The sequence below is a fragment of the Plasmodium falciparum genome (genome assembly GCF_000002765.6).
Source record: "Plasmodium falciparum 3D7 genome assembly, chromosome: 11".
In the NCBI taxonomy this organism is placed as follows: domain Eukaryota; phylum Apicomplexa; class Aconoidasida; order Haemosporida; family Plasmodiidae; genus Plasmodium; species Plasmodium falciparum.
This window is the reverse complement of record NC_037282.1, coordinates 436945-460000: the sequence shown is the minus strand read 5'-3', so window position 1 is coordinate 460000 and position 23056 is coordinate 436945. Positions and strand designations below refer to the sequence as shown.

The 23056-nt window shown below is 17.9% G+C and overlaps 10 protein-coding genes across 10 annotated transcripts in view; 6 read left to right on the top strand and 4 right to left on the bottom strand.

The window, feature by feature from the left end:
- The window catches only part of PF3D7_1112000 (conserved protein, unknown function), a gene marked incomplete at both ends in the record, with an annotated part of 845 nt that extends 620 nt beyond the window's left edge, over positions 1-225 (bottom strand). The window contains 2 exons of the mRNA XM_001347762.2: positions 1-30; positions 204-225. The exon at positions 1-30 is cut by the window's left edge and continues 43 nt beyond it. Of these exons, the coding sequence (XP_001347798.2) occupies positions 1-30; positions 204-225 (52 nt within the window). The remainder of the gene's footprint in view (positions 31-203) is intronic.
- A 578-nt stretch (positions 226-803) lies between these two features.
- Positions 804-2065, bottom strand: PF3D7_1111900 (Josephin domain-containing protein, putative; the record flags this gene model as incomplete). Its single annotated transcript, XM_001347761.1, has 3 exons — positions 804-899; positions 1223-1284; positions 1513-2065. 3 exons carry the CDS (start codon positions 2063-2065, stop codon positions 804-806), a joined length of 711 nt encoding a protein of 236 aa, XP_001347797.1.
- A 941-nt stretch (positions 2066-3006) lies between these two features.
- On the bottom strand, positions 3007-4332 carry PF3D7_1111800 (peptidyl-prolyl cis-trans isomerase, putative; the record flags this gene model as incomplete). The annotated part of the gene is made up of 2 exons (XM_001347760.2): positions 3007-3534; positions 3793-4332. 2 exons carry the CDS (start codon positions 4330-4332, stop codon positions 3007-3009), a joined length of 1068 nt encoding a protein of 355 aa, XP_001347796.2.
- Positions 4333-5139: 807 nt separating this feature from the next.
- On the top strand, positions 5140-7542 carry PF3D7_1111700 (conserved Plasmodium protein, unknown function; the record flags this gene model as incomplete). The annotated part of the gene is made up of 1 exon (XM_001347759.1): positions 5140-7542. One exon carries the CDS (start codon positions 5140-5142, stop codon positions 7540-7542), a length of 2403 nt encoding a protein of 800 aa, XP_001347795.1.
- A 760-nt stretch (positions 7543-8302) lies between these two features.
- On the bottom strand, positions 8303-11089 carry PF3D7_1111600 (endonuclease/exonuclease/phosphatase family protein, putative; the record flags this gene model as incomplete). Its single annotated transcript, XM_024473309.1, has 4 exons — positions 8303-8320; positions 8491-8579; positions 8680-8776; positions 9059-11089. The coding sequence occupies 4 exons, from the start codon at positions 11087-11089 to the stop codon at positions 8303-8305; spliced, it is 2235 nt and encodes a 744-aa protein (XP_024329117.1).
- Positions 11090-13441: 2352 nt separating this feature from the next.
- Positions 13442-13981, top strand: PF3D7_1111500 (acylphosphatase, putative; the record flags this gene model as incomplete). Its single annotated transcript, XM_002585381.1, has 2 exons — positions 13442-13586; positions 13737-13981. 2 exons carry the CDS (start codon positions 13442-13444, stop codon positions 13979-13981), a joined length of 390 nt encoding a protein of 129 aa, XP_002585427.1.
- A 220-nt stretch (positions 13982-14201) lies between these two features.
- Positions 14202-14768, top strand: PF3D7_1111400 (conserved Plasmodium protein, unknown function; the record flags this gene model as incomplete). Its single annotated transcript, XM_001347757.1, has 1 exon — positions 14202-14768. One exon carries the CDS (start codon positions 14202-14204, stop codon positions 14766-14768), a length of 567 nt encoding a protein of 188 aa, XP_001347793.1.
- A 1404-nt stretch (positions 14769-16172) lies between these two features.
- On the top strand, positions 16173-17042 carry PF3D7_1111300 (protein transport protein BOS1, putative; the record flags this gene model as incomplete). The annotated part of the gene is made up of 1 exon (XM_001347756.1): positions 16173-17042. The coding sequence occupies one exon, from the start codon at positions 16173-16175 to the stop codon at positions 17040-17042; it is 870 nt and encodes a 289-aa protein (XP_001347792.1).
- A 1278-nt stretch (positions 17043-18320) lies between these two features.
- PF3D7_1111200 (conserved protein, unknown function) lies at positions 18321-20303 on the top strand (the record flags this gene model as incomplete). Its single annotated transcript, XM_001347755.1, has 2 exons — positions 18321-19987; positions 20186-20303. The coding sequence occupies 2 exons, from the start codon at positions 18321-18323 to the stop codon at positions 20301-20303; spliced, it is 1785 nt and encodes a 594-aa protein (XP_001347791.1).
- A 1477-nt stretch (positions 20304-21780) lies between these two features.
- Positions 21781-22830, top strand: PF3D7_1111100 (replication factor C subunit 5, putative; the record flags this gene model as incomplete). Its single annotated transcript, XM_001347754.1, has 1 exon — positions 21781-22830. One exon carries the CDS (start codon positions 21781-21783, stop codon positions 22828-22830), a length of 1050 nt encoding a protein of 349 aa, XP_001347790.1.
- Between the last annotated feature and the right edge of the window lie 226 nt (positions 22831-23056).

Sequence of the window (23056 nt, the reverse complement as noted above, 5' to 3'; positions counted from 1 at the left end):
CCAGAATAACAGTAATTCCAAAAAGAAAGGCTATAAAAATAAAAATTTTGAATAAAATGAATTCTTTTTCAAAACTATATAATTCTTTGTTTTTCTTTTTTTTGGATCATAAAAAAAAATATATATATATCTATATCTATATATATATATATATATATTTTATGTATATAAAAATTAAAAGGTTATTTTATGAATAATCTTACATCTTCTGGATTTATCACTCATTTTGTTATAATTTCAATAATTTAAATGAACATGACTTTTTATTTTCATATATTATATATATATATATATATATATATAATACTGTTCCAAAGAAAAAAAATATTATATTAATTTTAATTAACTATAATATATATTACTATAATATATACATAAAAAAATTATTATATATATAAGCATATAATAAATAATGGTTGATGAATTAAATATAAAATGTATATAAAAAAATTCCGAATACTTCAAAAAAAAAAAAAAAATCAATAAAAAAACAAAGAAAAAGAGCTAAGATTTTTCTTTTTTTGGAAATTATATACTTCAAAAAAAAAAAAAAAAAAAAAAACAGTATATAATGGTTTAACGTATATAAATATTAATTATATTATATATAATTATATATAATGTGATTAATATATTATATATATAATATATATATATATATATATATATATATATATATTTTTTTTTTTTTTTTTTTTTTTTTTTTTTTTTTTTTTTTTTGGTATAAGCTATTTTTTGCGCATGCATTAATTTTTTGTATATATAATATAAAAAAAGTATATATTATATCTTGAGATTAATTTTTAATTATCCTTAACTTTTTGAAAAACCTGAATAATATAATTATCAGATTTTTGAATTTTGTTATTTTTAACAATATTTATCAAATGATTATTAACCTGAGCAAAAATAAATTAATAAATTATTTAAAGATATTATATATATAATATATGTATTACTTATATATATATATATATATATATATATATATGTGTAAATCTGAGGAAAGGATTCCCTTATATTACCAAACATAAATACAAAATATATGTTAAAAATAAGGGAAATTAAGAAAATTAGGAGTTTTTAAAAATATGATAATGAGGATAATATTTAATATATATCATATATAGGAAAAGAAAAAATTACATTTAAGTATTTATGAAACATGATAGATAATATTATATAATGAAATATATATTTATTTTCTTTCCTTTTAGCTTACATCTTTGTTAGTAGGAAGTAAAATAGGTTTATTTAGAGATGAATCAAGCTTAAACCATGAATCTATAAATAATAGAAATATAACAAGAATGACATATGATGTTATAAAAGAAATATAAATTATATTTAAAAAAAAAAGAAAAAAAAAACATTGTATTATTTTTTAAAAATGTTTTCTTTTTATAATTTCGTCCTTATTTTATTTTATTTTATTTTATCTTTTTAGTTATATATATATATAAATATATATATATATATATATATATATATATATATATATATAATACATACCTGATATTTTTCGTATGGTATAAAAATGTCTATGATGGTATATGTCAAAAAATTTTAATTTTACAATATTTATAATGAATGCTATTAATGTTTTATCATTCAGCTGTTCGTCATTAAATAATATGGCAGAGTTTTTATGATCTTTTAACTTTTGACATATTTCTTTATTATCAACCCATTGTAATTCCATATTATGTTTGTTCATTAAAAAATACAAAACACTTATATTAAAATTCCCAAAGGAATACATACCTCTTTTAATATAAGAAAAAATATTTGTATTACTACTTTCTATATTATTTTTTTCCTCATTATTAGTACTATCTGAATGGTTGTTATTTGTTTGATGATGATTTTCATTTCCTTCATTCTCTAAAATATTAAGGGAATCTATTTTATATTCACATTCCTTAAAATCATTAAATGTATATACATGAGCTTGCAATATATTGTTTGTCGTATGAACTAGGCAATATAGCCTCCTCTGTTTTTCAAAGTAAACATTTACATATCCCTTTTCTGTAGGTATTCTGTGTGTTTCATAGTAGCACATTTTTCAAATAGAAATAAATCAATATATAAATTAATATGTAAAGGAATAAATATAAATATAAATATAAATATAAATATATATATATATATATATATATATAATGAAAATAATAAAAAATGAAATAAATAACAAACTACAAAATATAATATAATAAATATTAACTTTACAAGCTATATTCTATAAATGTATATGAAAATGATACATTATATTATAAAGGTAAATTTAATATATTTTTTAAATGCCCAAAAAAGAGAAAACAAATATTTTATTCTTTATTGTATTTTTATTAAAAATGCACATTAATAATTTAATTAAAATTAAGAAGTACATTTTACTTTTAATGCCATGTACATTTATTTAAGAAAATAATAGTAATATATATATTTATATATAAAAGTAGTATTAACGATTAATCCATTTTTTCATTAATTTTACGTTTTTTTTTTTTTTTTTTTATATTTTTCTTTGAAGTGTATATAATATAATTTTACCATTTTATGGTACCGACATATTGCTTTATATAAGTATACAAAAATTCAAAACAAAGGAAAATTAAAAATTTCGAGAAAAAAGAAAAAAGTCGGAATAATATAATGTTGTACACCTTTTGAATTTTTTTTTTTTTTTTTTTTTTTTTTTTTCATTCGCAATTTTATTTATTTTATTGCTATTTTGTTTTAATAATCAATAGCAATCTTAATAATAATAACAACAGAAAAAAAAAAAAATTAAAAAAATATAAAAGTTTTTATACATACACACCTATAAATTAAGTGCATTTTTTTTGATGTTATATTCCAGTAATATATTATGAACAAAAAATGAATGATTATATATATATATATATATATATATATATGTATGTATGCATAAGATGACAAAAAAAAAAAATAATCTGAATTTATAATAACATAAAAAAAAAAAAAAAAAAAAATATTATTTTATAAATAATAAAAATGAAGAAGAACGATGCAAAAGAATAATGAAAAAGAAATATAAATATATAGGAACATTTTATTGAGTACAAAAAAATTTGAACATTTTTTAAAAATGTTTGAAATATATATAAAAAAATTATTTTTATTTTCATTTATATGTATACGATTTTTATTATTATCTATCGTATTATTATTATTTATTATATTATTTTTATTTATATTTCGATTCATCATATTAAGTTCATTTTTTTCCACAGAAGATTTGTCATTTATATATTTTTCTTTTTCATTTATACTTGTATCCTTTTCGTTAGATGAAAAAAATTTAGCACACACTAATTTTTTTTTTTTATTGTAAATTATAATTTTTTGTCTTAAAACAATTAGCGATTTTTTTGTATTATTATCATTTGGATTTATTTCTAGTACTTTCAAGAATTCTCTTTTTGCATCGTCATATAAATCGAGGCTCATATAAGCTTGCCCCTTCCTGTAATATGCTTTTATGTTATCTTTATCTATATTTAAAACCTAGAAAATAAATGAACATAAATAAGGTATATATATATATATATATATATATATATGTGTATGTATGTATGTATGTACGTATATATAATGAAACCAAAAGTAATATATAAAAGTTCAAAGGTTTTTTTTTTTTTATATAAGTGATGATAATAAGTACTAGTACATAGGAATATAAGAATTTAAGAAGATATATACATATATATAAATATATTCATATTTGTTTATTTTTTTTATTTGTTAATGTGTTATATGATATACCGTTGAGCATTCACTTATACATTCATAAAACTTTGACATGTGAAATTTGGTTAGAGCCATATTTAGATGTAAATTAATTTCTAGTTTTCTTTGTTCCTTTTCTTCCTCATTTGTATCTGGAAAACTATAATCTAATTGTATTAATCCTTTACGAAAATAAACACAAGCAAGTTTATAATTTTTTTCATAAAAGGCTTTTTTTCCTTCTTCATTAAATAAATTTGAAGCATTAATTTTTTCTTTTGTTGATTTTTCATATAATTGTCTTTCTTTTGAATGGTCATGAGAACATGGGTTTTTATTATTTATAAAATCATGTTTATGTTCTTCTCTATGTCTTTCTTCTTTTTCTTCATTCTCAATATCATTTATACATTCTTCAAACTTACTATAATCTAGTTCATATTTTGATGGTTTCTTTTTCAACTCACATATTTTTCTCTCTGATTTTTTAACCTTCTTCTGATTATCTAATTCTTCTTTTATTTTTATACTATCTTTTACAAAGTTATATACATCTTCTGATGTTTTCACACCCATTTGAAATAATACAAATATATAACCACATAAGCAATGGGAAATAATATATATATATATATATATATATGTATGTATTTATTTGTATAATACACAAAAAATTATATTGTATATAATTATGGTATATATTATTTTAATTCATAACAAAAACAAAAAAAACAATGAAAGGAAAGGAAAGAAAAGAAAAGAAAAGGAATGTTCAAATGATAAGAGAATATATATATATAATAAAATCGATCAAACTAATTTTATAATATATATATAAAATAAATGTATAAATATAAAATATATATATATATATATATATATATATATATATATATATATATACTTTTAATTTTTTTTGTTTTTGTTTTTTTTTTTTTTTTTGTTATTATGGGTATATTCGGACAGGAGTAAAATATGAGAAATAATGAATGAACATAGGTATATAAAATATATGTTAAATAAATAAATACATACATACATACATACATATATATATATATATATATATATATTATTATATATATGATAATATATAGTATAGTATACATGTATGAATGCTATGGTATATAAATATTATATATGTACATTTTTTTTTTTTTTTTTTTTTTTTTTTTTTTTAATCAAATAAACATTTTAACTTTAATTTGTTAAAAGAAGAAATATACATATATATATATTTATATGTTTGTTTACTTTTTTATAAATAATATCATTTTTAATACTTAACAAGAAACAACATATTATGTATATGTATATATATAAATATATATTTATTTATTTATTTATATATATGTATAATATTAGTACCACATTTATAACAGTATGTTTTTTAGCAATAATATAAAAGAAATTAATAACAATGGCTTAATTTTTACAACAGTAGAAAGAATAAATATTAAGGAGCTTTTAAAGATAGCTGAAGAAAATGAAGTAAGAAAAAATAAAAAGGATACCATAATAGATTATATATCTTATTTAAATAATAAAAAATGTTTGATAAAATTAAGAAAGTTATTAAAGAGTCATTTAATAAATAGCCAAATAGTAATAACAAATTTTTGTGATAGATCTTATGAATTATTTAATAGTAATTATATATTTGAAAATGTTATAAATAATAAAAGATCTTATTTTATAAAAAATTTATATTTATCCAGCTTATTTAGTAGTGATTATATTACATATATTATTAAGAAATATGATCAAGTTATGGTATCTTATAATTGTAAATATGATAATAAAATATATATAAATAATAATATCCTCTATTTATGTATTAACGATTTAACAAAATTAAGATTAATTAATCACAAAAATGTATACAAAGACAAATATATGCTGAATCATATAGTATCGATAGATATATGTAATGATAAAGAAAATAAGGATGCCATAACGTATAAAAAAATAAATCATACAAATAAATGCGTTAATAAAAATATTACAAATGAATGTATCAATATAAATTTAATAAATAAAACATCCATACAAAATGAAAATCACGGTAATAGTAATAATAAAGAAAAAATTGGAGGGAAATTAAGAGAAATTTATGAAAATTTTTTTACGAATTTGTATACATATCCAGTAGATTTATTATGTATATACAATAATTGCGATGAAAATTTTATTAGGATATTAAAAAGTATACTAGTCAATAATAAATCCATAAATGTTCAAATATATCCACTATATATAAAATATCATGAATATTCATATAAATTATGTGGGGCTCTATTTTCAAAATTTTCAAAAGATTCAGAAAAAGAAGAGGGAAAAATAGTCACACATTTTATTTACAACATGTCGGTTGATGCAAAAAATAATACTACTATTAATAATAATTACAATAATTACAATAATAATAATAATTACAATAATTACAATAATTACAATAATTACAATAATTACAATAATAATAATAATAATGGTCCATATTCTTTTATGAAAAGTCAGTATAATAATATAATGCCAAATGAAATAAATATGAACCAAGTTGCTGATATATATAATGATATTTTTTCTAACTCTTCTATAAATCAACACAATAATAATGAAATTATACAAAAATGTTATAACGTAAAAGATAATTATACGAATCAATGTTTAAATAAATTTAATCACGAATTAAATGAAAATCATAATATATATTCATCTCGTTTTTACAATGATAAAAATGTTAATAACCCTTATGTATATATAAGTAAAAATGAGATGGACGATAAATTTTTTTATGAACTGAATATGGAATATATAGAAAAGGAGATTCTTGAAAAATATTCTTGTGATGATCATAAAATAAAGAAAAATGAAAATATAAATATTAAAATAAATAATAATCATGATGTATCATCATTTTTATGTAACTCTAAAAATCATACAAATGTCATAAACCTACATGATATATACAATAATAATCCTAATAATAATAATGATGATAAAATAAAAAAAAAAAAAAAAAAAATACACAAATTTAATGATAAAAAATTTTACGTTAATTATAATTCATCTTCAAGTAGTGATATAAGTATATCATTAACTCAAAATGGAGATTATAAAATTATTAATTCACCAAAGGAAAAAAAAAAAAAAAAAAACTTAAAAAATGATCATATTTCAAATGAAAAAAAAAAGAAAGACGAATATGAATATGAAACATATAAAAATAAAAAAGTTGAAAGTGTTCTTAAATTCTTACAAAATTATAAAAACTCGTACTATATAAATAATCAGCATTTATTAAAAAAAGAATGTCTCCATGATATTATAGATAATATGAAAAATATGAAAGATTTTTACATTAAACAAGATAATTCTGATAACGAAGATGCCAAATATAATAATTTTATTCTTTATTTTATGGAATATATAGGTAGAATTCTTTTAGATATTAAATTATGTTGTAAACAAAATTCAAATATGTTAGTTAAAAAAAAAAAAAAATTTTATCAAATCCAAAAAATTATTTTTAATAATGGTCTCATAGATATGAAAAATGTTCATAATTTAAGTAATTTTTTAATTCATACATTAATTAATAAAGAAAACAATAATGATAGTAAATTACATTATGTTTTAACTATATATGGACAGGATAATAATTTTATTAATTATGATAGATACTTACAAGAAGTATCTAATCAAACGTGCATTCACATTTGTTTCTTTTCTTCTAAGGGGGATGTTTATATAATGATTTTAGATACACAAAATAGGATATTATAATATATATGTGTATATGTTGTAGTTTTTATTTGTATATAATATTTTAATATAAACCACATACATATATATATATATATATATATATATATATATATACGTACATATGTATATATACCTACATATTATTTTTTTATTAATTCTTATAATACCAATATTTTAATTTTGTCATTTGTTTTTTTAAGTATTTGTTTAAAACATAAATATATAGTAAATTTTCTATATTTATAATGTTATTCATATATTTATCTTTGTTTATAAAAGCTGCATCATTTTCAATATTTGATTTACCATTTTAAATATTAAACAATTGGAAGTTTTTCTTTTTTTTAATTTTTATAAATAAAAAAAAAAAAAGCCACATAATAATGAATGAACTATCATGAAATATTAATTAAAGGTGGGGAAAAAAGTATATGTGGATAATATATATGAAATTATTATAAAAATAAAACAAGATAAAAAATATTAAGTTTAATTATATGAATGTGTTGTCATACGCTTCCATAATTGTAAAACTATGGGTAAATTATGTCAAAAAAAAAAAAAAAAAAAGAAACCAATAATTTTTAACACTATATATATATATATATATATATAATATTTATATTGATTTTCCTACTTAACATAATTTACATATTAAAAAAAATAATAATTCTTATTTATATTATTTTTATAAAGATATATATGTTAAGTCATTTTGGTTTATTTAAAATATCTAAATATTTCTTATAATGAATAATTTGAATATATCGTAGGACCATTAAAATTTCCATACGCTCTACAAATATAAGTAAAATTAAAAGAAAAATAAAATAATGAAATTATAGCTTATATATATATATATATATATATATATATATATATATCAAATTCATAATAAAATTATATACAACTGAACGTGTAATACATACGATCAATTGACCTATTTTCAATATGTGCAAATGTTACTTTTGTTAATGGTATGTCCTCATCATTTTTCATTTTAAACATCTGAAAACAACAGGAAACTGGATTGTGATCACTAGACATTATTATACCTAAAGAAATAAAACAAAAATGAAAAAATTATACAATCGAAAAAATATACCGTAATGTACTATATATATATATTAAGTACTTATCAAATAATATCATTACTTTTTTCTTCAGGTATTGGTGATAGATAAGAATTAGGAACAAACACCAAACAGTTTTTTGTCTTCTCACATGACCATTTAAAAATGCGATCTGTCCACTAGAGAAAAAAAATGTAAACAATTAATAAAATAAAAAGAAACAGCCAAATTGTATAAAAAAAAAAAAAAAAAAAATAGCCAAATTGTATTAAAAAAAAAAAAAAAAAAATAGCCAAATTGTATAAAAAAAAAAAAAAAAAAAATAGCCAAATTGTATAAAAAAAAAAAAAAATAGCCATATTGTATAAAAAAAAAAAAAAAAAAAAATAGCCAAATTGGATAAAAAAGAAAAAAAAAAAAAAAAGGAGATATTTATATATCTACACAAATATAGATCTTACAGATGGTATTCTAGTTTCCTGCTTTCCACCTTTGTACCATTTTATATTGTGTATAAGTTTGTATTCCTTCTGAACCCATTCAGTGTCACTCCTATTAATGATTGGTCTGTTTCCATTTTTTTTATATGTTGGTAGAAAGTTAATAGGTAACTCTTGAAAACTTATAGACAAGTCATAAGAATATGCCGAATGTCCTTCATCATGCTTAAGTAACTCTTTCAGATTATCCGTTTTCAAATAATGAATTACCTTTTCTATATGTATTCCATGAACCCTGAAATTAAAATCTCCCATCCAAATAACATGATGAAAAACATCCTTAAAATTTGAGGTACTTTTATTACTGAAGTATTCACTTAGTTTGGTCAATATAAATTCTCTTGATTTTTGTCTAATTTCTTGATCCTTTGCTGGCATATGACACCCAATGAATAAAACAAATTGATTGAATATATTTAATAAAATGGAGACACAACCTTTACTATTATTTAATTTATTAAAAGCTATAGATTTTGATGCACACAATTTGACAGGTCCTCTTGGATGTAATTTTGATTTCCTTACCCACGCAGCAATAGTTGTGGATTTCATTTGTAAAAAAGCTCCATCACCATATCCAGATAATTTGTAGTCTGCTAATGGTAAAAATAAATAGGTTTCTTGATTTATTTCTTTTAAATACATAGATAAGCAGTTTATTATATTATCAGATATGGATTCTTGTAAACATATTACATATATATCATAATATGGTTGTATCCAGTGAGAAAATATTAATGTATCTGTAGGTTTACATGTTTGAAAAAATTTCTTTTTTATATTTGTTATATTACAAATTTGTTCAGCGTTTTGATTTTTTATATTTCCTGTATAATTATTTGATAATTTTGTAGATTCGTTTGAGGAACCTTCACTGAATTGATCGTCGCTGTAGTTTTTTGGAACTTGTAATATATTGTATTCTTTTGATTTGATATTATCAAGCTGACTTTTATCATTTCTTGTTAAATTTATTTCCTTATAATATTGGTTATTAGAAGAGTGGTTATCCACCTTTTTAGGTATCATGTCATTTATATTATTATTTCTAATATTAAAATTATCTATATTTTTATCCTTGTTAATTTTAGAAATATCATAAAAATTAAGATCGTTAGAATTAGATTTTACATCAGCTGTGTCGGTAGAAGATAAATTATTAATTTCTTTTTTTTGGTTATGAATGTAATATTTTTGATTATTATTAACAGAGGTATTATTATTAAGAGAAATGACGTGGTTTTTATTATTTGTATGTAATTCTTTTTCTTGAATAGTTTTATCTCCCGTTTCCATACACACCAAAGGTGTTAAAGAACGTAAAGAAAATCTTTCATTTAATTTCATAGAGTAAATATCATTTTGTGTATTCTTATTTAAATGGTTTATAGAATATCTTTTTTTATCACAATCATATTCTTTAGAGAAATCAAAATATTCACAATTCCATGTACCTACATATATACTTATAGGTACATTTTTAATAATGTTATTATCTTCTTGATTTAATATTTTCTTCTGTCTATTTGTAAAATAATTGTATCCTAAAACTTTTTTTTTTTCAAATTTATTAAAAGGTTTATTGTTATTATTGCTATTATTATTATTATTATTATTATTGTTAGCAGTAGTTGTATATAAATTAATACCCACAGTATGTCTTTTTACATTAGATTGTTGTGTTTCATTTTCTTCCTTACATATTTTAATATCGTTACTAGCCATTTGATGATTTTGATAATTATCCCTATCAAAATTATCTTTAATAATATTCCTACTAAAAGGTGCATCACTTCTACTTCTGAATTTATTGCCGAGTGTTTTTTTAGGTTGACTAATATTATTCATATTTTCATCCTTTAAATTAAATTCGCTTTTCGCATTTATAATTAGCTGTGGTTTATTATCATGGACTTTGCAATTTTTATTGAATCCAGATTCTTTTTTATTATTAACTTTTATATTTATATTTTTTTCAGAATTATCATACATTTTGATGGATACACATAAAAAGACAAAATATTACATAAAATGAAATGAAAGAAGAATGTATTAAAAAAAAAAAACAAAACAAAAAAAAGGAAAAAAAAAAAAAAAGAAAGAAAGAAAGAATTTAAATATAATATAACATTTATAATTTATAAAATTTTATATATTTCCACAAAATATATATATATATATATATATATACATTCCCATTTACACAGTTGCTTAACTTTGTTCATACTAATTAATCTAGTAAAAATAAAAAGTAAATATAAAAATTTATGTTTATAAATATATATATATATATATATATATATATATATGGTGATCAAAATATACATGCATATGTTCTGTTATTTATAAGAGAATTAATCATGGGGATGAGAACATTATATAAATACATATACATATATATATATTATATATATATATATTTTTTTTTTTTTTTGAAAAGGAAAAAATAAGAAATATAAAGTATTCAAAAAGTAAACAGGAAAAATTATCTTAAGTCCACATTTGTATAACATATAAAAAAAAAATAATAAGTGAAAAAAAGAAGATAACAAATTATTACTCCACACCGTAATTATTTATATATTAAAAAATTATAAAAACTTTATGCATAATAAGAAAAAGAAAGAGAATTCGTCGTAACCGAAGAAAAAAAAAAAATAATAAAATAAAATGAAAAAATATAATATAATATAATATAATATAAGAAAATTAATTCAAATGGATCAAATGAAAAGAAAAATAGTTTAATGAAAGATATAACAATTTGATAAGACTGTCAAGTCCAAAAAAAATAAAATAAAATAAAAAGGAAGAAATATAAAATAAAAGAGAAAACAAATAATGATAAATATAAAAGTTGTGTATATATTATTTTTATTTATATGGATAAATGAAGATAAGTCTTCTTCAATAATATATATATATATATATATAGGAAATGATATTTTTACATCATCTTGTTTATTCTCATTTGTGTTTAATTTTACTTTATGTTTTATTGCATTTGTATATAACGAAAAATAATGTTACATGTATGTTTATATACACAACAACAACAACACAAAAAAAAAAAAAAAAAAAAAAAAAAATGGACATTTTTATTTTGGGATATATTATTATACACACATATATAAAAGCTTTTAAAAAAGAATGATGATTAAAATGTTGTCTTATTTTCTATTTAATGAAATTTTTTTTTTTTTATAAAAAATATTCCTTCTATCATCATTTTAATATTTTTTCATGATATAAATATATTTTCATTTTTTGTCGCATCAAAGAAAAAAAAAAAAATATATATATATATATATATATATAATGCAATTATAAAAAAAAGGTTCATTAATTATATATACATATATATATTATGTGTGAAGGGAAAATTAAAAAAAAAGGAAGAACATATACATGTTTGTATCATAATTGTCTTTTAAGTTCCCTTTTTCAGTTACCAAATTATGAAAAAATATATAGGACACTAGGATGAACATATATATATATATATATATATATTAAGATTTTTTTTTTTTTTTTTTTTTTTATATTTATTTCGAATGCTCAAACAAAAAGAAAGGAAAACAAATTAATTGTATATAATTAAGAAAATGTTCTAATATACTATAACAGTTGGTTGATTTTTTTTCTTGCTTTCTTTTTATAAATAAATATAAAAAAAAGAAAAAATGATCAAATATGTTGACATTATAATAATTTCAATAATATTCTTTTTGTTTTTTTGTTTTTTTTTTTAATGTAACTTATTTGTGTTTGTTGTTAATATCTTTTCTTTTTGAAGATCTATTAACAATGTTCATAATGCATGCGTATAAATATACGGAATATTTTTATAAGGATATAAAATTATTTGTATAAATTAGGAATCATAAATATATTATATATATGTATATATTAAATTATATATATATATATATATATATATATAAAAGAAGAAATATGTTTATCAAAGTTTATATTAATGAAGAAAAAGATATTTAATTTTTTATTATTTTATGTATCCTAATATATATATATATATATAATATATATTATATGCCTTATGTATAATGCCTTAATAATATTACTTAAAATTTACACATGAAATAAAGGATTATTATTATTCTATAGTAAATTTTCAAAAAAATAAAAATAAATAAATCAATATAAATATAAATATATATATATATATATATATATATATATATAAGTAGGAAAAAATAAATAATTGAAATTAAATAAGCGCAAAGTTAAAATAATATATTTAAATATATTCTTAATTTTTATACTATTTATTATGTTAAAATGGATATGTAATTTTTTTAGTTATTTTTTTTTTTTTATAAAAATATGAGATTTTCGCATATTTTTCATTCCTTTCTTTTATTTCCTCAGACAAAATATATATCCAACAGAAATTTTTTGTTAAAAAATTTTTCAAGCTCAAGTAAAATGATACATACCTTCGATTTTGAGGTTTTTGGAAAAGTACAAGGTTTGAATATGAATGATAAAAAATAAGTGAATTGACGTAATATATATATATATATATATATATATATGTATATATTATTTTATTTATTTTGAGGGTATATTCATTTTATGATGATATAATAATTATTCATATAAAAATTATTTTTGGCAGGTGTTTTTTTTCGAAAATATACCAAGTTGGAAGCTGATAAATTAAACATAAAAGGTTATGTTCAGAATACTAATGTAAATACTGTTATAGGTAGAGCTGAGAGTAATAACAAAGAAACGTTGGAGAAGTTTAAAAACTTTTTGACGAATATTGGTAGCCCTTCTTCAAAAATTCATAAATGTGTTATAAGTAATGAGAAGGTCATGGACAATTACTGCAGTTCTGATTTTACCATAAGGAGATAAAAAAACAAAACACAAACATATTATATATATATATATATATATATATTTAAAATTTTTAATTTTTATTTATTCTTCATGTCCGCTATTTTTTATATTTCTCATAATAAGAATAAAATATATATACATATTATTCATTCACTCATTTCCTTTTTTTCTTTATTTTTATTTTATTTTATTTTATTTTTTTTTTTTTTGAGGTGTTTAAAAAAAAAAAAAAAAAATGAAAAAGGCCTCCAAGAATTCGAATTATCATGGCCTTGAAAAATCATTAAGAAGACGAGGAGGTAAGATAAAAACTATTTATGAAAAATACAAGGATATAGATTTTCAAAATATAATCGATGAGAAAATTAAATATGTGTGGAATTACATTAACAATATTGATGATATTATAAGTGACGAGGAATTTTTAAAAGAGGAAATAAAACAAAAATTAGAGAAAAAACAGAGCTTAAAAAAAAATGATGATTTTGATGAAATTATATATTATAATAAAAATGTAAAAAATTTAATTAACATACAAAAGGTAAGAAAAGCATTATATCATTTTAATATTAAAGTTGATATGGAAGATATTATGCATATGTTTTTATATTATACAAATCAAGATTATTTCTTAAAATTTATACAAAATAATATTTATTCAAAAAATTATGTAGAAAGAAAAATGGACAAATATAAATTCACCTCTATAAATATTAACAACTTATATATTAATTATGAAATGTTCAAATTTATTTTTTTAAATATAGATATGAATATTGAACAAAATGGTCAAATGTGGTAGACAAATTTTTATGTACCTATGGAATTTTACCATAAAATTTTAAATATAATAATAATAATATATATATATATATATATATATATGTATTATATGATGTTTGGTTTTTATTTTTTTTTTTCCTTTTTTTTTCACAAGCAATTATGACAATTTTTTTACATTGATATATAACATATAATATATAAATATAATGTAAACATTTTTATATAATAAAAATATAATTTTTCTTTCGCTGTAAAGGATTGAAGAGAAATATAAAAATATTTCGTATATATTTATATATTAAAACTTTTTTTTTTTTTTTTATATTATATCAAAAATGATAATGTTATTAAAAAAATATAAAATGAGACCAAATTATAATATATAAATATTATATGGTATTTTATAATATTTATAAATAGTATTATATAATATATATATATTATATTTTTCCTACTTAATAATTAAGCGTATTTTATATAAGTAAATATATTTTTATAATATATTCCTAATAAATCTTTGAATAAACCTTTTCTCAATAAAAAATATATATATTATATATATATATATATATATATATATATAATATAACATTTTTGTATTAATATTTATAATAATATAATGTATATTTTTTAATCTATATAAATATAATTTATTTTTTTTTTTTTGTTTCGCATTAAAAAATTTAAATACATATTTATTATATTATAATTATATAAGTAGTATTATTATATATACTTTTATTCATGTCATATATATATAATATATATATATATATATATATATATATATATATTTATTTATTTATTTATTATTGTTGTACACTTTTTATAAAAAAACTATATCATTTTATGTATTTTTTTTTTTTTTTTTCTCTTATATATTTTATATTTATTTATTTATTATTTCTGTTTGTTCTTAAATATTATATAATATATATTTTTTTATAACAAAATATACTTTTCTCATTATTAATTAAAACAACACATTATATATATGTATAAAAAATATATTAGTATGGTTAAAAATAAATGTATTAAAATGAACGAGAAAAGAAAAAAAAATGAGATATCTTCTTTTTTTTATAAAAATATTAACTGCATTTTATGTTTATGTATCAATTCAATGACAAAGCTGTAAAAAAATATTATTATAATATATAAATAAATAAATAAATAAATATATATATATATATATATATATAACCCTTTTGTCATTTTATCATATATATTATATTTATATTTATATTCATTTTTGGACCCTCATGAATTATTATATAATATCCTTGTAAAATAAAAAAAAAAAAAGAAAAAAGAAAAAATAGGAAGATAAAGAAAAGAACTAAATATTAAAGTAAAATATTTTTCTCCATCAAGCACCTTCAACCTTCCCCCCCCCTCCAAAAAAAAAAAAAAAAAAAAAAAAATGAATAAAAAGTATGAACCAATATTAGATAATGAATTGTTATCATCAAATAATGAGAATGAAAATTTTGTAAACAGCAAAAAAAAGGATAATGAAAATGACAAGATTCAAGACACTAGTTTAAATAATATATATGGAAAGATAGTAAAAATAAGAAAGGAGTTAGAAAAATCATATAATTTATTTTATTCGTATAATTTAATTGTATCAAATAATAAAGAACATGATCCTAATTCTCCATATAATAATGTGTATGCAAGAAGTGATATTATAAATATAAATAATAATACCAAAAATAATTTGACATTAAATAAAATAAATGCCTTAACAAATTCATTTTATATGAATGTTCAGACTTTAAAAAATACTTATTCATTTATTAATACAAATAATGTAAACAATAAAATTATAAATAATGATAATATCATATGGGAAAGAAGAATAGAAACATTGTCAAATGAAGCAAATTCTTATATAAAAACTTTAGACAATATTTATAAAACTAATTTAAAACAATCTGAAATGAAAAATAATAAAAAGTCTAACTATACAAAAAGTAATAAAAGACATGATGGTGATGATGCTATAAATTATTTACATAAAGAAAATGAAATTTTAAAACAGGTAGAAGATCATTTAAATATATTTCATGTTCAAGGAATGAACACTTTAAATATGTTAAGAAAACAAAATAAATTTTTAAAAAACGTTCGTAAAAAAGTAATAGATATGTATAATTATGTAGGTTTGTCATCATCCTTAGTAGATACCATAAAAAAAGCTCATAAACAAAATTTAATTATTGTCATTGTAGGAATAATATTAAGTTTGATATTTTTTTATGTCATATATTCTTACTTTAAGAGATGATAAATGACCAAATAAGTATAAAATTATATTCTTAAAATGTTTTATTTTGAAATATCCATGCTTTATATATATTTTTTTTTTTAAGTAGATTGAATAAAGTATATAAATTGTATAAATTCAATACGTTTGCATAATATATATAATATAATTATACATTTTATTATATTTTTTCTATTAATTTTTTTTTTTTTTTTTTGGATTTTATTTTTATGTGGGGAATTGATACTTATTAAAAAAAAGAAAGAAATGTATGTATATCTATATATATATATATATATATATATAACATATACATATAATATATTTTTTTTGTTTCTTTCTTTATTTATTTTAATATTCCCAATTTTTTTTTTTTTTTTTTTTTTTTCTCAATTTTTATATATTTCTTCCATTCTTTATTTACATAAAATGAAATATATATAAATTAATATCATTTTTATGTAATAAAAGATAATCCATATATACATATATATATTAAAATGTATTTAATATATTTTTTTTTATTATAAAATTATTTATTATGGATTAATTTTTATATTTTTATATTTATACATTTACTTTTTTTTATATTATACCATATTTTATCATTTTATTATATATATATATATATATATATATATATAATATTATATTATTCTTATTTTTTTTTTTTTTTTGTGACTGTTCTTTAAAACTAAAAATTTGTTTTTTTTTATAAAATTAATCAAGTGACAAAGTTTAAATATTTTATACTATATAGAAAAAAGAAGAAAAATATAATTTCTTCTATTATCCCTTAAAAACATGCTTTTTATGCTTAATTTAAATTTTTAATATGTTTCCGTATAAAAATATAGAGAATAAGAAAAATTACAAAATGATTCCACACATAGATATCGTGAAAAATTCATACGATTATATAATTCTGTATAAATATGATTATTAGATAATATGTTTATATCTATCTAATTTATTTATTCTTATTCTCATTATATATATATATATATATAATATATTTATGTATCTGTGAAAAAAAGAATGATATACAATATTATTCATATATATTATATTAGATAAATAAAAAATTGTTCTTTTTTTTTTTTTTTTTTTTTTTTTTTTAAATTATGAACAAGTCAGGAAGAAAAAAAATAAAAATTTAAATATTCAAATAGTTATTTCTTTTTTTTTTTTTTTTGCACACTATATTTAATATAAGAGTAATTTATTTTGTAAATAAAATAAAATAAAATCTGGTGATATAAAAAAAAAAGTTGGAATAACAGAAAGTTGAGTATAAATATGCAAAGCGATAATAAAATTGAAGATGATAAGAAAAAAGAAAGTGGTCATGAAGAGAACAAAAATGTTGACAAAGAATATATAAGTGATAACCAAACGAATTTTAATAATGACCAAGAAGGTGTAGATCATAACAACCTTCTGTGTAAACAACAATCTGATAATTCCAAAGAACATTTGGATTTTAACAAATATGATAATTTATCAAAGGATATTCAAGAATATTATGTTGGGGTTCCATACAGCTGGGAATATGTAGAGGATAGTAAGAGCTGGTTTATTGTTGAGACAAGCAAAAATTATAAATTTTTTTATAATAAGAAAAGTAATGAGAAAACATGGATATGTCCTGAAGAAGTTCAAAAATTATTAGACAAACAAAACAAAGAAGAATCAAATGATATAAAAAGCGAAGAAGAGAATGATTATAATTGTGATAATAAAAAAGAAGATATGGATGATATTTTAAAAGCATATAAAGAGCTTTTAATAGAAAAAGAGATTAATGAATTTTCTAAATATGAAAATGTTCTAGCTACTATTTTATATGATAGTAGATATTTAAATGTACCAAAAGAAATGAGAAAAGAATATTTTAATAAATTAATTAAAGAAATAAATGAAAATAAAAAAGATGAATTGAAAATATTAATCGAAAATTTTCAAAGCTTATTAAAGAAAAAAGAAGAACATTTTTATTATCCATTTAATGAACATGATGCTATAAAGGTTTTACAAAACCATAAAGCATATGATGGTAATAAAACAAATAACTGGGTAAACACACGAAATAAATTATTAAAAAATTTCTTAGAAAAAAAAAACAAAGAGACAGAAAAAAAAGTTGAAGATAAATATGAAGATGCTCTAATTAATTATTTGGAAAATGAAAATCCAAAAGAATGGATAAAAATTAAAAATCATCTAATGAAAAAAGAAAAATATGACATTTTATCTTATAAAAGAAAAAATCAAATATTTGAACAAGTAAGTGAAAATCTGTTAAGGGAAATCAAACAAAAAAAAAGGAAATATAAAAGTGGAAGAGAGCAAAAAGATTATGAAGGTTATGAAAATGATAAAGGTGAATATCATTATGATAACCGTAGGAAATATTCAAAAAAAGAATTTGAGGATTATCAAAAAGAAAAAACAAGTGAAAAAAATTTGTTTATAACTATATTACATGAAAAATTAAAATGTCCTAAAGTAGATGAAGAACTTTTGAAAACAGGATATAATTCTATAGATAATAAAAATACCTTTGAAGATATTTGTTTGTTACCACGTGATATTTTAAACGATGAAAGATATAAAAATATCACTTTAAATGATAATGAAAAATTTGTATTATACAAAGAATTTATTAATAATTATATAGATTCAAAAAAAATAAGCTTTCATAAATTATTATCAGAGTTGTCTATTAATTGTATTAACAACACACTTGATGAAATAATTCTTATGATAGATAAAAATAACAAAATGTTTAAAGATATTAATAAATGTCATCTAGAAGAAAATTATAATAAATGGAGAGAATATAAAATAAAGGAAGCAAAGAATATATTTCGAAATTTTCTGATGAAATTTAATTATATAAAATATGATTCTGATGAATACAATAATTATAAACAATTAATTGATCGTTTATCCCAGGACGTGAGGTAAGAAAAAAATAGGTACATAATATGTAAATGTTTTTATATGTCTGAATATATATATATATATATATATATATATATTATAATTATAATATAATATATAGTGTGTAATATTCATTATTGTGTTTTTTATACATGTAAAATAAATGAAATGCATATAGTGATATATATTATTTTATTTTGATCTCACATATACTACAGCTATCAAAGGTTAAATTGTGTTCCTAAAGAAAGAGAGCAAATCATATTATCCAGGATAGAAGAGCTTAAAGAAGAACATGAGAAAAATAAGAATTTGGCCGAACGTTTGAATTTTTAGAACATTTTTATACAAAAAAAAAAATAATAAATAAATAAATAAATAAATAAATACATACATAATATGAATGTATTAATAATATTTTTATAAATATTCATGGATCATGAATATATCATTTTATTATTATTATTTTATTTTTTTATTTTTTTTTTTTTTGGTGTTTTATTATTATAATTTTTTTTTTTTTTAATATTATTATTTATGAATATTTAGGAATTCATTTGTTTGATTATAAATATAATTAGCTCTTATATATGATTATGTTTTAAAATAAGAATTATATTATACACATGTGTGTATACATCTTTTGAATATAATTTTTTAATGAACAGCTTAACATACTTTTTGGTAAAAATTTTTAATAGTTTATTATACATAGATATAATATATATATTATTCAATAATGTAATTTATAGAGACACATTAAATGTTCAATATGATAAATTTTATATAATTCTTTTTATATCTTATAAGTTACAAAAAAAAAATAAAAATAAATAAATATATGTATATTTATATATATATATATAGATATAGATATAATTATTTAAGCTTTTTTGCATTTTGGAATTATACGTATTAGGAAAAGCTTACAAAAAAAAAATATGTATTATTATATATATATATATATATATATATTTTTTTTTTTTTTAATTGCCGTATTATTATATTAATATATATTATATATATGTAAAAATATCAGGCGTATTATCTTATTATATATAAAACTTTATATATTATATCTATAAATATATTTTTGATGATTTATTAACGATAATGCTTCTGAATGGGTATATAACATAAATATGTAAGCAACTTATATTTCTTTTTCTTTCTTTTTTTGAGAATATAAAAAAAAAATGTACATATTATATATATATATATATATATATATATATATATATATATGTGTATATTACATTTTTTATGTATTACATAACTTTAAGGTTTATTTTTTTTAATTCTTTTTTTGGATAAACTGCATTTTTTATGCCTATTCATATTATAAACTCATTGACATAACAAATAATATGAATATTTAGAACTAAATATAAAAAAAAAAAAAAATTCTTTTAGGGTTATAAAAAAAAAAAAAGTTTTATTCCTAATATTTTTGAAAAATAAAAAAGAAAAGAAAAAAATAGGAATTTTTCAAAATTGACAATTAAATGAAACTGATGAATATTAATTTTTTTTTGAATATGTTTTATAATCTTATGTGTGAATAAAATATATATATATATATATATATATATATATATATATATATATATATATATATGTATGTATGTATGTATGTATATATTTTAATTAAAGGCTAAATATATAATATATATATATATATATATATATTTATATATATTACATTTTATATATTTATTTTTCTCATTGCATCAACCATTTAAAATTTTTTATTTTTTGTTATATTTATTCTCGTGTAGTGTAGAAAAAAAAAAAAAAAAAAGTGTGTGTAAGGATGTGGCTTGAAAAATATAGCCCGCAAAGTATTGATGAGTTAACAATTCATAAGGATATAACAGAGAGGTTAAGGAAATTAAGTAGACATAAGGATTTGCCTCATATAATATTTTATGGGGCGCCTGGTGGAGGGAAAAGTACTCGCATTAATTGTTTAATAAAGGAAATATTTAAAGATGAAAAGATTATTAGAAGACCTGAATGTATAACGAATGCAGAAAATAAAATAAATATTAATGTAGTACAAAGTAATTATCATTTAGAATTACAATGTTTTGAACTAGGTAATAAAGATAAGATAATAGTACAAAGTATTATAAAAGAATTATGTAGTTATAAATCGAGTGCATCCTTTTTTTCGAAAACACCCATGTATCGTATATTTGTATTTAAGGATGCTGAATTTTTAAGTGAAGGGGCACAAGCAGGTTTAAGAAGAACATTAGAAACATATATAAGAAATGCAAGAGTTATATTACATTTAGAACATTTATCTAAGATTATTGAACCTTTAAAAAGTAGATGTATTTGTATACGTGTACCACTACCAAGCGAAGAAGAAATTTATTCAGTGTTACAAAATATTTGTAAACAAGAAAATGTATCTCCTTCATTTAGTACATATGAATATTTCCAAACATTAATAAATACACATGGTAGAAATTTACGAAAATGTATTATGGCTTTAGAAATGTCAGTATATGCTAACTCTTCTAAACCTCATCAAAGTTTATCAGTAGCTGCTTCTTATATAAATGAATTATGTGATTTTGTATTTATTAATCCTACACAAATTAAAATGAAAGAGTGTGTAACCAAAATACAAAGTCTTATAACTTGTCAAATACCTGTGAATTTTATTTTTGAAACCACCATCAAATATTTATTAAGAGGAAATTATGACGCTAAACTTAAATATTATTTTCTCAAACTTTGTTCCCATTTTTCGTATCTTTCTGAAGCTTCATATGATAAGAGTGTCTCTCTCATAGCTTTTATTGTAAACGCAAATACGGCTATAGTGAAATATAATTTACATGGAAAATAAGAAGCAAAAAAAAAAAAAAAAAAAAAAAAAAAAAAAAAAAAAAAAAAAAAAAAAAATGTAGCATGACATTGGGATGGACATAAAAAAGGTAAGGTAATTATATATAAAAATATATATATATATATAATATATTTTATATATTCCTTATTTTTTTATTATACACAAATATATAAATATATATATATATATATATATATATATATATATATTTATTTATATTTATTTG